This window comes from Anomaloglossus baeobatrachus, chromosome 6, assembly GCF_048569485.1.
Source record: "Anomaloglossus baeobatrachus isolate aAnoBae1 chromosome 6, aAnoBae1.hap1, whole genome shotgun sequence".
In the NCBI taxonomy this organism is placed as follows: Eukaryota; Metazoa; Chordata; class Amphibia; order Anura; family Aromobatidae; genus Anomaloglossus; species Anomaloglossus baeobatrachus.
This window is the reverse complement of record NC_134358.1, coordinates 32,197,205-32,211,698: the sequence shown is the minus strand read 5'-3', so window position 1 is coordinate 32,211,698 and position 14,494 is coordinate 32,197,205. Positions and strand designations below refer to the sequence as shown.

The window sequence follows — 14,494 nt, the reverse complement described above, 5'->3', positions numbered from 1 at the left end:
GGGAAAGCTGATGCTGGGGAAGGCTGGGAGGACGGAGGCTGGGAGGAGAGAGGCTGATCCTGGGGAAGGCTGGGAGAGGGAGGCTGATGCTGGAGGAGGCTGGAAGGAGAGAGGCTGATGCTGGCGGAGGCTGGAAGGAGAGAGGCTGATGCTTGGGGAGGCTGGGAGAGGGAGGCTGATGCTGAGGGAGGTTGGGAGGAGGGAGGCTGGGAGAGGTAGGCTGAGAGAAGAGAGGCTGATGCTGGGGGAGGCTGATGCTGGGGGAGGCTGGGAGAGGGAGGCTGATGCTGGGGGAGGGTGGGAGGAGGAAGGCTGGGAGGAGAGAGGCTGATGCTGGGGACAGAGAGGAGAGGCTGATGCTGGGAGGAGAGAGGCTGATGCTGGGAGGAGAGAGGCTGATGCTGGGAGGAGAGAGGCTGATGCTGGGAGGAGAGAGGCTGATGCTGGTGCAGCATGGGGGATGGAGCACGATGGGGGGGTGCGCAGCATCGGGGATGGAGCACGATGGGGAGTGCGGAGTATGGCGGATGGAGCACGTTTGGCAGTGCGCAGCATGGCGGATGGAGCACGTTTGGCAGTGCGCAGCATGGCGGATGGAGCACGTTTGGCAGTGCGCAGCATGGCGGATGGAGCACGTTTGGGAGTGCGCAGCATGGGAGATGGAGCACGATGGGGGGTGCGCAGCATAGGGGATGGAGCACGATGGGGAGTGCGCTGCATGGGGGATGGAGCACGATGGGGAGTGCGCTGCATGGGGGATGGAGCACGTTTGGGAGTGCGCACCTCCCCCCAACACACACACACACACACACACACACGCGCGCACTGCACAACACACCACACACACCACACACACCCACACTGGGAACCACAAACAACTGCCCTACACAGACACCCACACACACAGACAACGCTGCACACACACAACACCCAACACACAAACACCGCGGCACACACAAATATACGCACATACCGCACAACACATACCTCCCCCCAAACCACACCACACACACACAAACCGCGCAACACACACACAACGCTACAGACACACAGCGCTCCACAAACAACGCAACACACGCAACACACATACAACACCGCTCTCACCCCCCGTCACACCCAGACAACACCCAGAACATGTACAGCCCCTACACAAACACTTGGTAACTACACACAACAACATCTATATATATATATATATATCAAAAATCATACATGAACTACACAATACGTAAATTCTAGAATACCCGATGCGTAGAATCGGGCCACCTTCTAGTATATATATAATTGCCTTATTCTGTCTGTCTGTCTATCTGTCCGTCTGTCTGTCTGTCATGCTCCAAAATTGTGTCCTTACGGTGACACAAAGCTGATTGGCCGCTGGGCTCGCCATGGCCCCGCCCCCCCACACGGATTGGCCTCTCGCCCCGGCTCTCTGCAGGCCCCGCCCCCCTCACGCAATGCACGCTCGCTCTGGCCCAACTGACACGGAGCTCCGACTCCCAGGTGAGTACACACACACACATCAGATCACACTCACTCTCACACACACCTCACACATCACATCCACACACTCACAACATCCTGGGATATCGCTTGCTTCTACACCGGCTCCGTCACGATCCCAGCAGCGCCAGACATAACCTTGCGATGCTGGGATCTTGACGGAGCCCGTGAACGCTGGTAACCATTATACACATCGGGTAACTAAGGTCCCTTTGTTACCCGATGTGTATCATAGTTACCAGTGTACACAGGCTCCCGGTACACATGTGCAGGGAGCCGGCATTATACTCCTCTCCCCCCAGGACTACTCCTCCTATTACAGTCCTCCTATTATACTCCTCTCTGAGTATAATAGGAGAACTATTATAGCATGGGGGACGTAGCACGATGGGGAGTGCGCAGCATGGGGGATGTAGCACGATGGGGAGTGCGCAGCATGGGGGATGTAGCACGATGGGGTGCGCAGCATGGGGGATGTAGCACGATGGGGAGTGCGCAGCATGGGGGATGTAGCACGATGGGGAGTGCGCAGCATGGCGGATGGAGCACGATGGCGGGTGCGCATCATGGGGGATGTAGCACGATGGGGAGTGCGCAGCATGGGGGATGTAGCACGATGGGGGATGTAGCACGATGGGGGTGCGCAGCATGGGGGATGTAGCACGATGGGGAGTGCGCAGCATGGGGGATGTAGCACGATGGGGAGTGCGCAGCATGGGGGATGTAGCACGATGGGGGGTGCGCAGCATGGGGGATGTAGCACGATGGGGGGTGCGCAGCATGGGGGATGGAGCATGATGGGGAGTGCGCAGCATGGGGGATGGAGCACGATGGGAGGTGCACACCTCCCCCCAACACACACACACACACACACACACACACACACAGGGAACCACAAACACCGCCATACACAGACACCCACACACACAGACAACGCTGCACACACACAACACCCAACACACAAACACCGCTGCATACATATACGCACATACCGCATAACACACACATTGCACAAAACATACCTCCCCCCAAAACACACCACACCCACACAAACCGCGCAACACACACACAACGCGACAGACACACAGCGCTCCACAAACAACGCAACAGACATACAACACCGCTCTCACCCCCCGCCACACCCAGAACATGTACAGCGCCCTACACAAACACTTGGTAACTACACACAACAACATCTATCCATCCATCATATAACAAAAATCATACATGAACTACACAATATGTAAATTCTAGAATACCAGATGCGTAGAATCGGGCCACCTTCTAGTATATAATATATATATATATTTTCATAGCGGTGTCGGGTGCAGGGCCCTGAAATTTTTTTTTTTATCATTGTTTCTCAAGGTCAGGTAAGACATGACTGGAATTCACAGGTATTGGAGATTATGGGGCACTATGCATCGGGGCGCAGCACTCACCAGCTCAGCGTGCACTTACAAATCGGAGACGTTTCCCTTTTTTTTCTTTTACAAGTTAACTATTTATTATTTATTCATGGCGGCGCCGGGAGCATTTAGCATGGCAATTTTTTTTTTATCTTTTGCAGAGAAACCAGGTACAACATGATTGGAAGACACCTCGGGGCGCAGCACTCACCAGCTCGGCGTGCACCTTCAGATGGGCTTGCAGCTTGTATTTGTCAGGGCTGGAGTAGCTGCAGCCGGGGGCCGGACACTTCATGGACTGGTTGCTGTGCTTCTGGATGACGTGACGCTTCAGGCAGTTCTTGGTGATGGAGGAGTAGTTGCACTGGGAGCAGTAGTACAGGTGCTCCCGGGTGTGAGTCCGGACGTGCATGTCGTAGTGGACCTGATACCAGAACAGTTTACCTGGAAAAAGGATAAGTAAGAGCAAAAAATCACTCCAAGAGGACGCGTGGACCCACGAGAATGGCGGTCTGCAGCCCCGGCATGTATGGAGCAGAGGTGAGAATGATTGACTCAATCTTCGAATAAAACTGCAATTCTGGGATATCTATTTTCTTTTCCCGTTGCAGCATCCACCCCATGGGATAAATACTCTTATATTTTCCAAATTTATGCACATGATGACACCAACTATTTACGATTGGGGAGAAAGGGGGTGGCTTAAGTTTCACATTTTTCATATATTTTTTTCTTAGATTTTTCATTACCCCCTGAGGTAACCGAACCTGCGGTCACAATCTCCTGTACAACACTCTAATGTTGCAGTGTATGGTGAATTATATCTAGACATAATAGTAGACCTCACGTGGCTGACAGAGCCATTAGTCTTCCGTCTGCCACAGCAAGTTGTTAGCAGACGTCAATCGCACCCTGTGTCAAAAAATGGCCATCAGAAGCTTCGAACACCATTCTAAAGCCACTCAAATGCCTCGGTCGCATTTAGCAGCATTTAAAGGGGGGTTTTCACTTGTCATAAACATGGAATTTTCTTACCTGGTGTAAATGCCGCTGTTCTCCTGAATCTGGCGCTGTTTTTCTTTTCTTCCTGCGCCTCTCCGTTCCTGAGATATGACCCTGTATTTATTGCTATAGTTCGTGTCCTGCTGGGCGTGGCCTTGAATTAAAGAAGAGTTCAGGACGACGCCCACATAGATCACAAGACTACATTTACATATTGGGAAGAAGGGGTCATATTTCAGGAACGGAGAGGCGCAGGAAGAAAAAAAAAACCATGCCGGATTCAGGAGAACGGCGGAAATTAAACCAGGTAAAAAAAAAATATATATATTTAATGTAAGTGACGGGTTTATTTTAAAGGGAACCTGTCACCACTTTTTTGGCCTATAAGCTGCGGCCACCACCACCGGGCTCTTACATACAGCATTCTAACATGCTGTATATAAGGGCCCAGGCCGCTGTGAGAACATAAATAACACTTTATAATACTCACCTAACGGTCACGCGGTTGGCCATATGGGCGTCTCAGTTCTCCGGTGCCGGCGCCTCCTCTTTCGGCCATCTTCGTCCTCTTTCTGAAGCCTGTGTGCATGACGCGTCTATGTCATACATGCTCGCCGGTCGCGTGCAGGCGCACTACAATACTTTGATCTGCCCTACTCAGGACCTGAATGCCGGCGAGTGTGGATGACATCGGACCCATCATGCACCGTGGCTTCAGAAGATGGAGGACGAAGATGGCCGAAAGAGGCGGCGTCGGCACCGAACAACGGAGACGCCCATATGGCCAACCGCGCGACTGTTAGGTAAGTATTATAAAGTGTTTTTTATGTTCTCACAGTGGCCTGAGCTCTTATATACAGCATGTTGTATATAAGAGCCCGGTGGTGGTGGCCACAGCTTATACGCCAAAAAAGTGGTGACAGGTTCCCTTTAAGGGATTAACTGTTGCAAGTAGAGCCAGCTTTGACTGCATCCTTAATCTCAGGTGCTGGCTATGTAACAAAGTCGATACCTGCACTGAATGGAGCTGGACTGACTACCGGGGCTGAATAAGATCACTGTGAAGAGTAAATATCCGCTGGCACTTATCCCTGAACAGACAGTAATCACACTGAAGGTATTTAAGGCACCCTCCCTTTAGGGGAGGTGCCTGAGTAACGTTGCCTATCCACAGTGCGCTGCTAGTTCTCAGGCCCCGTACCCATTACTGTGTCTAGTCCTGCCCCACGTTTCCTAGAACAAGTTCAATACATATAATAACAGCACAAAGTTGCCGTATATTTACCTGGGGTTAAGGAAGGGGTTAAAACATACCCACAGCAGTAGCACGTAAAAACTGCTGCTACAATGGGACTGATGTTGTCTGAAACACTATGGTGTGGCGGATCTGCAAATGCTACCCAACATGGGTCATTGAAGGTGCCAGCTACAGGACACTTATTGCCAATAAAACATTTAGTGAGACGTGTGATTTTAGGTACAAAATTTCTCAGTCCTTACCGCAGTATTCACATTCCAGCTCCCCGTATATCTTTCTGATCTTCTGAAACAAGGCCAAGGTCAACTGTCTCTTGTGCAGTCCATTCAAGATGGCCATAAAAGCCGCCGTCTCTCCAGTGTTTGCCAGCGCTGAGTTTTCAGTCGGAAGTCCTACGTTTTCCACCTCAATGGTGGTCTCTTTTGGACCTTGGTGGCTTTCGTGATGTTCATGTGAAATCTGATCAGCTGAAGATGCTAACGTGGTGGGTGTTATACAAGTGATCGTGCCCGCGATGTGATTGATGGCTCTGGATTCATCATCGGCATATAAATGATTGTTTTCTTTCTCTGTCAAACGGTGCAGAAGATCTTCGCTTGACACTTCCGAACACAAGACAGGAGAGCTCGCTAGCGTCGGTGTTGAGCAATCTGCTAAATGACTCGCTCGCTCAGAAATGAGTGATTGGGATGGTGGAGGTGCAGGTAAACCCTCACTTTGGGTCACCGGGAACTGCTCAATACTGTTTTCCTGTACGGATGTTGGGTGTACCGCTTCGTAAGAAGGTGCGTTGCAGTCTGGTAGAGCTTCACCATTGAGGTCACCAAGAGCTTCTTGTTGGATGTCACTTCCGGGCTCTAGGAGGCAAAAACTCTGATTTATGGAATCACTAAATATGGAGTCCTCCTGAAACTCGGAGTGGACCTCTCGGATGTGAGCTTTCAATCTCACGGTGCTGACAAACTTTTTGAAACATCTGGAGCATACGTAGACGAAGGGATGCTTCCGGATGTGCAGCTCGAGGGACTGATACTTGGTGGCTCCATGGTCACAAAGCTCGCAAGCGAACGGCCTCTCGTCTCCGTGCACCAGCATGTGTCTGTCTCGTTCCAGCTCGTTTTTGAACTTGCGCTCGCAGATGTGACAGTCGTACAAGAGCTGTCTCTTTCCCTCTCGGGTCAGTAACCTCAGCTCGTCGAAGTTGTCCTTCACCTTCTGGTCCATCAAGTCGTGCGTCTCCTTGATGTGTTTGATGAGGTTCTTGACGTCGGAGTACTTTTTCTTGCAGAAGCGGCAGTGCTGCTTGATCTTCTTGTGGACGCGCTCCACGTGGACCTTCAGGTGACCTTTACTGAGACAGCTGAAGGCGCAGTGGTCGCAGCTGAACTTCTCGCCCGTGTGCTTCCGCATGTGGACGCTCAGGTTGGCTTTGATGGCGCTGGCGTAGTTACACAAGGGGCACTTGTACGGTTTCTCGTTGGTGTGGATTCGCAGATGGGCCTGGAGCGAGTGTTTGAACTTGAAGACCTTATTGCAATATTCGCAAGTGAAAATTTTAAGCTGGTTTGGACCAATCCTGAAAAAACAAAAAACAAAATTATGGCAAAAGTCTGGCAGCTATATGGATTTCTATTGCTGAACTACAGCATCCATCTTTCCTGTCTGTACGACTGTCTTAACGGGGCATCTCAGCCAGAAGCTTTTATTATCTATCCATATAGGCAAGATCCTTGAGGATCACTTCACTGGAAGGCCCATTGATGTGGGGGGACCAATGTGCGCCACTCTCACCATTAGCAAGATGATCTTTAGGAGAGGTATTCCCATCTTAGCCATGTATGACATGATGGCACCTCTGCTTCCATCCCGACATTGGAGGCCCATCTCGAGCAGTCGGGAACGAAGAGGTGGTCGCCCATGTGAGGCTTTCTCCATTCACTTCTATTTCAATGTTCAGAACTAGAAGTGAAAATGAAGATTTTTGGTACTCACCCCAAAACCTTGTCTACTTTTGTTTTTAGTTGTTATCCTCACCCCAGTGATAGCTTTAAGATGTCTCATGGTTCCTGTGTCCTCCAACAAACCAAACTAGAAATGAAGATTTTTGGTACTCACTCTAAAACCTTCTCTATTTTTGTTTTTAGTTGTTGTTTTCACCCCAGTGATAGGAACCATGGGACATCTTAAAGCGGTGTCCTCCAACGAACCAAACTAGAAAAGAAGATCTTTGGTACTCGCCCTAAAACATTCTCTATTTTTGTTTTTGTTATCCTCACCCCAGTGATAGGAACCATGGGACATCTTAAAGCTATCACTGGGGTGAGGATAACAAAAACAAAAATAGAGAATGTTTTCGGACGAGTACCAAAGATCTTCTTTTCTAGTTTGGTTTGTTGGAGGAGACAGGAACCATGGGACATCTTAAAGCGGTGTCCTCCAACGAACCAGTCTCCTCCAACAAACCAAACTAGAAATGAAGATTTTTGGTACTCACTCTAAAACCTTCTCTATTTTTGTTTTTAATTGTTATTTTCACCCCAGTGATAGCTTTAAGGTGTCCCATGGTTCCTATCACTGGGGTGAAAATAACAATTAAAAACAAAAATAGAGAAGGTTTTAGAGGGGAGTACCAAAAAAAATCTTCATTTCTAGTTTGGTTCGTTGGAGGACACAGGAACCATGGGACATCTTAAAGCTGTGTCCTCCAACGAACCAAACTAGAAAAGAAGATTTAGGGTACTCACCCTAAACCATTCTCTATTTTTGTTTGTAATTCTTATCCTCACCCCAGTGATAGCTTTAAGATGTCCCATGGTTCCTGTGTCCTCCAACAAAGCACACTAGAAATGAAGATTTTTGGTACCATAAAACATTCTCTATTTTTGTTTTTAATGGTTATCCTCACCCCAGTGATAGCTATAAGATGTCCCATGGCTCCTGTGTCCTCCAATGAAGCAAACTAGAAATGAAGATTTTTGGTACTCACCATAAAATCTTTCTCGTAGTATCTGTGACGCCCTGGGCAAGCCAGGGGTCACAGGTCACAACATCACATGCACCCCACATTCCCTGCAGGTACACACAAAGTCAAAACTAAAATCCTTGTTGCCTTCCTCCAGGGGCTGGTGTCCACACCAGAGGGTGGGCCAGGTGGTTGGCTCCACCCACCAAGGAGTTCACAGCCCTGGAGGCGGGAGAACCAGGGAGTTGAAGTCTAGCTGAGGGCTAGAAGAGGGTTGAAGTCAGACTAGAGTCGGAGAAGGAAGTGAAGTTTAGGAAGTCAAAGGAGAAGGAAGTGAAGTAGTAGTGGAGCTAAAGTAAGAGCGACAGAGAAAGTGACAGAAAGAAGCCTGAAGTTGGTCCGGGTGTGTGCCCCGGACTGAGACAGCAAGGTTGGCAGACGGCGGTGACTGTTTGCAGGCGAGACGGATTGGAGGTTGCCGAAAGGACCGTGGACGGGTGGTGACCCGGCGGTACCGGAGCGGTATACGAAGATTAGTCAGCACCAGGGCAGGGGCCTTTCGGATCCCGGCAAGGCTAGGAGTCGCCGAATTTGCCAAATCCGTCAGTGAAGGGGACGACTGTCGACCAACAACCAAGTCCCGTTGAAGGCAACAGTCCAACCGTTAAGGGGAGACACCGCCACCGCCAAGGCACCAGTTTCCCAGGGCCAGCGCCTGCGGGCAAGAGTGGAGCTCCTCCGGCTCATATCCAAGCTGGGGAGCGGGTTACCGGTGGGAACCCATCGCTACCAAACAACAACACATAGGTGCAGGGAAGAGACCGTCACCGTCAACTGCAGGGGAAGTCAGCACTGTGAACCGTCCGAGGGACCCGTCCAACCAGCCGTTTGTTTACCGAGAACTGTGTCGTGTTTACTGGCTGAGTGAGTACCTCCGTGCCGTGCGGCACAGCGCTGCCCCTGCACCCCTGCACCTCCACAGGCCCCATACCCGCCTGTCCACCATCCCAACCCCATCACTGGGCCCCAGAAGCACCACAACCCCTACCCATGGAGGGGCACATCAACAACTGGCTGCTCCATACCATCACTCCCGGGCTCCCCATACAGAGCAGCGGTGGTGTTAACAAATCACCACAACCGTAGGTGGCGTCACGGACAATAAACTATCCCAAAACACCAATTCCCCTTTTCACTCACGGGCGAGGAGCGCCGCTCGAGTCCCCGGGATCCGGCCCATCGCTCGAGCCACCGAGCAGCGGCAGCAGCAGGCCGCAGCGGCAGCCGGACCCGAGCAGTGAGAGAGCGCGGCGTCCCCTCCTCCGCCCGCGACATATCCATTGGGGCACACAGGAACAATAGATTAGTCTGCTGCCACCTGTGAGGTGGACACTTAACCATACATCCTAACAAAATAAATTGACTCTTCCCCAGCAAACTATACCTCGCCTGTTAGCACCTGTTAGTGAGAAAGCAGTAGGCAAAGAAAAAAAACAAAACAAACTAAAGCAAGAAAGAAAAAAGTATAACCTCCCTAAGAGAAAATAGCTTAAAAATTCACACCCAACCCAGCCACTAAGGGAGAGTGCTGTGTCCTTCAATGAAGACTATGAGAAAGATTTTATGGTGAGTACCAAAAATCTTCAATTTTGATTCGCTTCACTGGAGGACACAGGAACCATGGGACATCCTAAAGCTATCACTGGGGTGAGGATAACAACTACAAACAAAAATAAAGAAGCCTAACCAAGGCTAAGACTGGTCTGAGACTCAGGCCTGTGTCTGCCTCCAAATGACAAGTAGCTAAATTGAAGAAACTTGGTGCTAGCAGGCAAGGTATAGTCTTCTGTGGGGAGCCAATTTTTTTGTAAGCTGTATTTCTAGTGTAAACCTCCAGGTGGTAACAGACAAACCCTTGGTTCTTGTGTCCCCCAATGAGTGAGAAAGGAAGTCTATGCTTGCCCAAGGGCTGTAGACTAGGACCCTTTCTCTAAATAGACCCCGTTCAATAAGGCGGTGATTGAGCTTGTTCCATGCCAAAGAAATAGCCGAGCACTGCTCCATTCAAAAGTCTTCTAATCCCACGTGTAAGGTAGGCCAGAAGCAAGGGTTGGCCTTCAAGAAGCCCAGTGTGAATACTGTGCTGTATAACCTGAGCATGCTCCATAATTGTACACGACTAGTACACAGCAGTTGTCGGACCTGGCTATGGTGGTATGGTGGTACACTAATACTCTCTAGGAAGTCATCTGTGAGCTTCCCTGTGATCTGTGGAGTAAGGGTGATCCGTTCTCCGGCCTCCCCCATTAATCTTCTGCACCGCCACTCGCTGAACGTCCTAATTGTGAATCTGAAACTTGCCTGCGCCGAGGGAGCGTCTGATGCAGCATCACACTCCGGGCTCTGATCTACATCTAAGTGAAATTACAGCCGCTGAATTTACACCTCTCGGGAGAGCGGCATCACAAATCTAGAGCGGAAATCCAGCTGTGCCACCTACAGCGAAGATCTGCACGCATCAATCCAGGACCTGACAGCAGCACCAGCAACAGAAACTCCACGTTTATCCAGTAACTATTTATCTGCTGGAAAATCTGCAAAACATACACCAGGAGCCGGAAACATACATTACTTATCCTGTACTGATCCTGAGTTACCGCCTGTATTATACTCCAGAGCTGCACTCACTATTCTGCTGGTGCAGTCACTGTGTACATACATTACATTACTGAACCTGTACTGATCCTGAGCAACACCCTGTATTATACTCCAGAGCTGCACTCACTATTCTGCTGGTGCAGTCACTGTGTACATACATTACATTACTAATCCTGTACTGATCCTGAGCAACACCCTGTATTATACTCCAGAGCTGCACTTACTATTCTGCTGATGGTTGACTGGAAATGACACAAAAAGCTGAAAAATTAATCAAAAGTGGACTCTCCTCTGTGGTACCTGCTGGAATGAGTGGCCTGTTCCTGTGGGACCTGTGGGATGGCATATTCCTGGTATCCTCTCCTCATTCCTTGCTCTGGCTCAGCCGCCTGTAGATTTACTTCGGGCTCCACCGCCGGAGCTGCAGCTTCAATTGGAACTATTTTTGTTGCTCCTGCAAAAAAAAAAAATTATATATGTATACACACCGTATTTTTCGCTTTATAAGACGCACCTGAGTATAAGATGCACCCCCAAATTTGGTGAAGGAAAAGAGAATTTTTTTTAATAAATGGGGTCCGTCTTATAATGCCAGTGTCCGTCTAACAAATCATATAGGGTATATGTCCCTCATAGCCCCCCCCATCCTAAAATTAGCCCCCTTAATCTGGATATGGCCCCCTTATATTGAATATAGCCCCCTTGTGCTGGCACACGTCCCCAGTGATGCCACATGTTCCCTATTGCTGGCACACGTCCCCTATAGCTGGCACATGGCCCCCTGTGGCTGGCACACGGTCCCTATTGCTGCCCATGGCCTCCTGCGGCTGGCACACGGTCCCTATTGCTGCCCATGGCCTCCTGCGGCTGGCACACGGCCCATATTGCTGCCCATGGCCCCTGTGGCTGGCATACAGCCCCTATTGCTGCCCATGGCCCACTGTGGCTGGCACACAGCCCCTATTGCTGCCCATGGCCCCCTGTGGCTGGCACACAGCCCCTGTGCTGCCCATGGCCCCCTGTGGCTGGCACACAGCCCCTGTGCTCCCATGGCCCCCTGTGGCTGGCACACAGCCCCTGTGCTGCCCATGGCCCCCTGTGGCTGGCACACAGCCCCTGTGCTGCCCATGGCCCCCTGTGGCTGGCACACAGCCCCTGTGCTGCCCATGGCCCCCTGTGGCTGGCACACAGCCCCTGTGCTGCCCATGGCCCCCTGTGGCTGGCACACAGCCCCTGTGCTGCCCATGGCCCCCTGTGGCTGGCACACAGCCCCTGTGCTGCCCATGGCCCCCTGTGGCTGGCACACAGCCCCTGTGCTGCCCATGGCCCCCTGTGGCTGGCACACAGCCCCTGTGCTGCCCATGGCCCCCTGTGGCTGGCACACAGCCCCTGTGCTGCCCATGGCCCCCTGTGGATGGCACACATCACCCTGTGTTTGATATGGCCCCCATGCTGCTGCTTATAGTAAAATAAACTCTTGCCTTACCTTCTCCAGCGCTGTCCTCCCTCGTGTCTCCCTCCGTGCTGCTGAGCTCTTGCACTTCCTGGTTCTCGGTGCCGGTCATGTGATCGGCACAGTAGAGTGACATCTCTGCGTACATGATCACAGCGGCAGCAGGGAGACACCGGGGAGATACACTGGAGTAGGTAAGTAAAGAGTTTTTTTATTTTACTATGGTCAGCAGCATGGGGGTCATATCTAACACGGGGGGAGGGGGGGGGGGGGCATGTGGCATCAAAGGGGAGCACAGGCACATCTAATATGCGCCACTCCCCCAGCCAGTTACCGCGGTGAAGGACAGCAGCAGTGCATATTATACGAGCAGGAGATCTTCCGCTACAGCCTTCACCAGCCTCTACCAGCCTGCCTCATCCTCCAGCACCGCTCCAGAGCTGCCCCCACCTCCCCTGGACCCTGCAGTATATAATCCGTATAATATATATATATATATATATATATATATATATATATATATATATATATATATATATATATATATATATATATATATATATATATATATATATATATATATATATTATATAAATTACACAGCTTTATAAGCCCCCAGAGACCACCCTGATCCTGTGAATTGTTGGGGAGTGGTGACGGCTTAGCCCAATGTCAGTTCCTGCACGTGTGTTCGCCCGGGCCCCGCTGTGTACAGACATCGGGCCCCAGTGCAGCTCCCCAAGACCCTGCTGTACGGCGATATCATTAGAGGGGGATGGCATATTACCAGGATGAGCCCCCACATTCATTTTATGGCTGACGCTGTTCCTCTCTTATTCCTCTTGCTTTTGGGTTTTATCCGGGATGAGCTGTAGTTTTGGAAAACACCATTTATTTTTAACTCCGAATGCACCAAAAAGCGTTGCATTCGGCGAGTTCTTTGCGCAGGTGCAAGATTTTGGCCGCCTACGCTACGTGGCTGGTGCCTGAGGAGTCGTCCACGAATGAAAGGATGGATAGGAGGTGCAGGTTAGGATGACCACATCGGACCAGGCCTGACAATGTACATACATGGTGGGAGATTTTATAAAAGGTATTTGTGGGGGCTACAGGGGGAGTCAGAGGGTAACATGCACCTTTATAGAATGCAGCACAGGCGCTTCTTAAAGGGAACCTGTCACCAGTTTTGGGGCCTATAAGCTGCGGCCAGCACCAGTGGGCTCTTATATACACATTCTAACATGCTGTATATAAGAGCCCAGACCGCTGTGAGAACATAAAAAACACTTTATGATACTTACCTAACAGTCGCGCGGTGGACCTGGGCGCCTCCTCTTTCAGCCATCTTCGTCCTCCTTCTGAAGCCTGTGTGCATGACGCGTTCTACCTCATACAGACTCGCCGGTCCTGCGCAGGCGCACTACAACACTTTGATCTGCCCTGCGCAGGACCTCAATGTTGGCAAGTGTGCATGACGTAGGACGCATCGTGTATCCCGGCTTCAGAGGAAAGACGAGAAAGATGTCTGAAAGAGGAGGCGACGGCACCGGAGAAGTCCATATGACCCAACTCCACCGCAGCGACCGTTTAGGGTAAGTATTATAAAGTGTTTTTTTATGTTCTACACAGCGGCCTGGGCTCTTATATACAGCATGTTAGAATGCTGTATATAGAAGAGCCCGATGGTGGTGGCCACAGGCTATAGGCCTCAAATCTGGTGACAGGTTTCCTTTAATTTTTCACTGTATTTTTTAGCCCCCATAGGAGACGTGATCTTGTGACCGGGTGACACATTTAACTCCACACCTTTGCCATCAGTATCAGGACAGCGTGGGGTCCAGCCCAACATTACAACTGCCAGGGCTGGGACCCCTAATGTGTTAATACTGTTGGCATTCACTATGTGTAGGCCATTCATGCCCCCCCCCCCCCCCGAAATAACCCTTTTAATGTGATGAGCCCTTTACGAGCACACGGACACCCAGCACGGCCAGGCCCATCCCCGGGACACATGATACCTGGAATGGCCTCGTGAGCAGTCAGGAGGACGCTGACGATGGGGTTCACCCCCTGCGCTTTCTCGGTCTCTTTTGGCGGCGGCCCTTTGTCTGTTTTCTGCAGGCGCGATCTCTTTGGCTGTTTTTCCTTCTCCTTTTCGTTATCGGGGAGAATGAACTTCCCCTCAAAGTCATTGGCTACAAAAAAAAAAAAAGAAAAGAAAAGAAAATATTGCATATTGTACATCCCAA

At 50.7% G+C, this 14,494-nt stretch overlaps 1 protein-coding gene across 3 annotated transcripts in view; it reads right to left on the bottom strand.

Moving 5' to 3' along the window:
- The window catches only part of ZFAT (zinc finger and AT-hook domain containing), a 259,690-nt gene that overhangs the window by 179,710 nt on the left and 65,486 nt on the right, over positions 1–14,494 (bottom strand). For all 3 annotated transcript variants that reach the window (XM_075352843.1, XM_075352844.1, XM_075352845.1), the window contains 4 exons: positions 14,264–14,440; positions 11,093–11,246; positions 5,415–6,748; positions 3,124–3,356 (listed from right to left, as the gene is read on the bottom strand). In XM_075352843.1, coding sequence (XP_075208958.1) covers positions 3,124–3,356; positions 5,415–6,748; positions 11,093–11,246; positions 14,264–14,440 — 1,898 coding nt within the window. The remainder of the gene's footprint in view (positions 1–3,123; positions 3,357–5,414; positions 6,749–11,092; positions 11,247–14,263; positions 14,441–14,494) is intronic.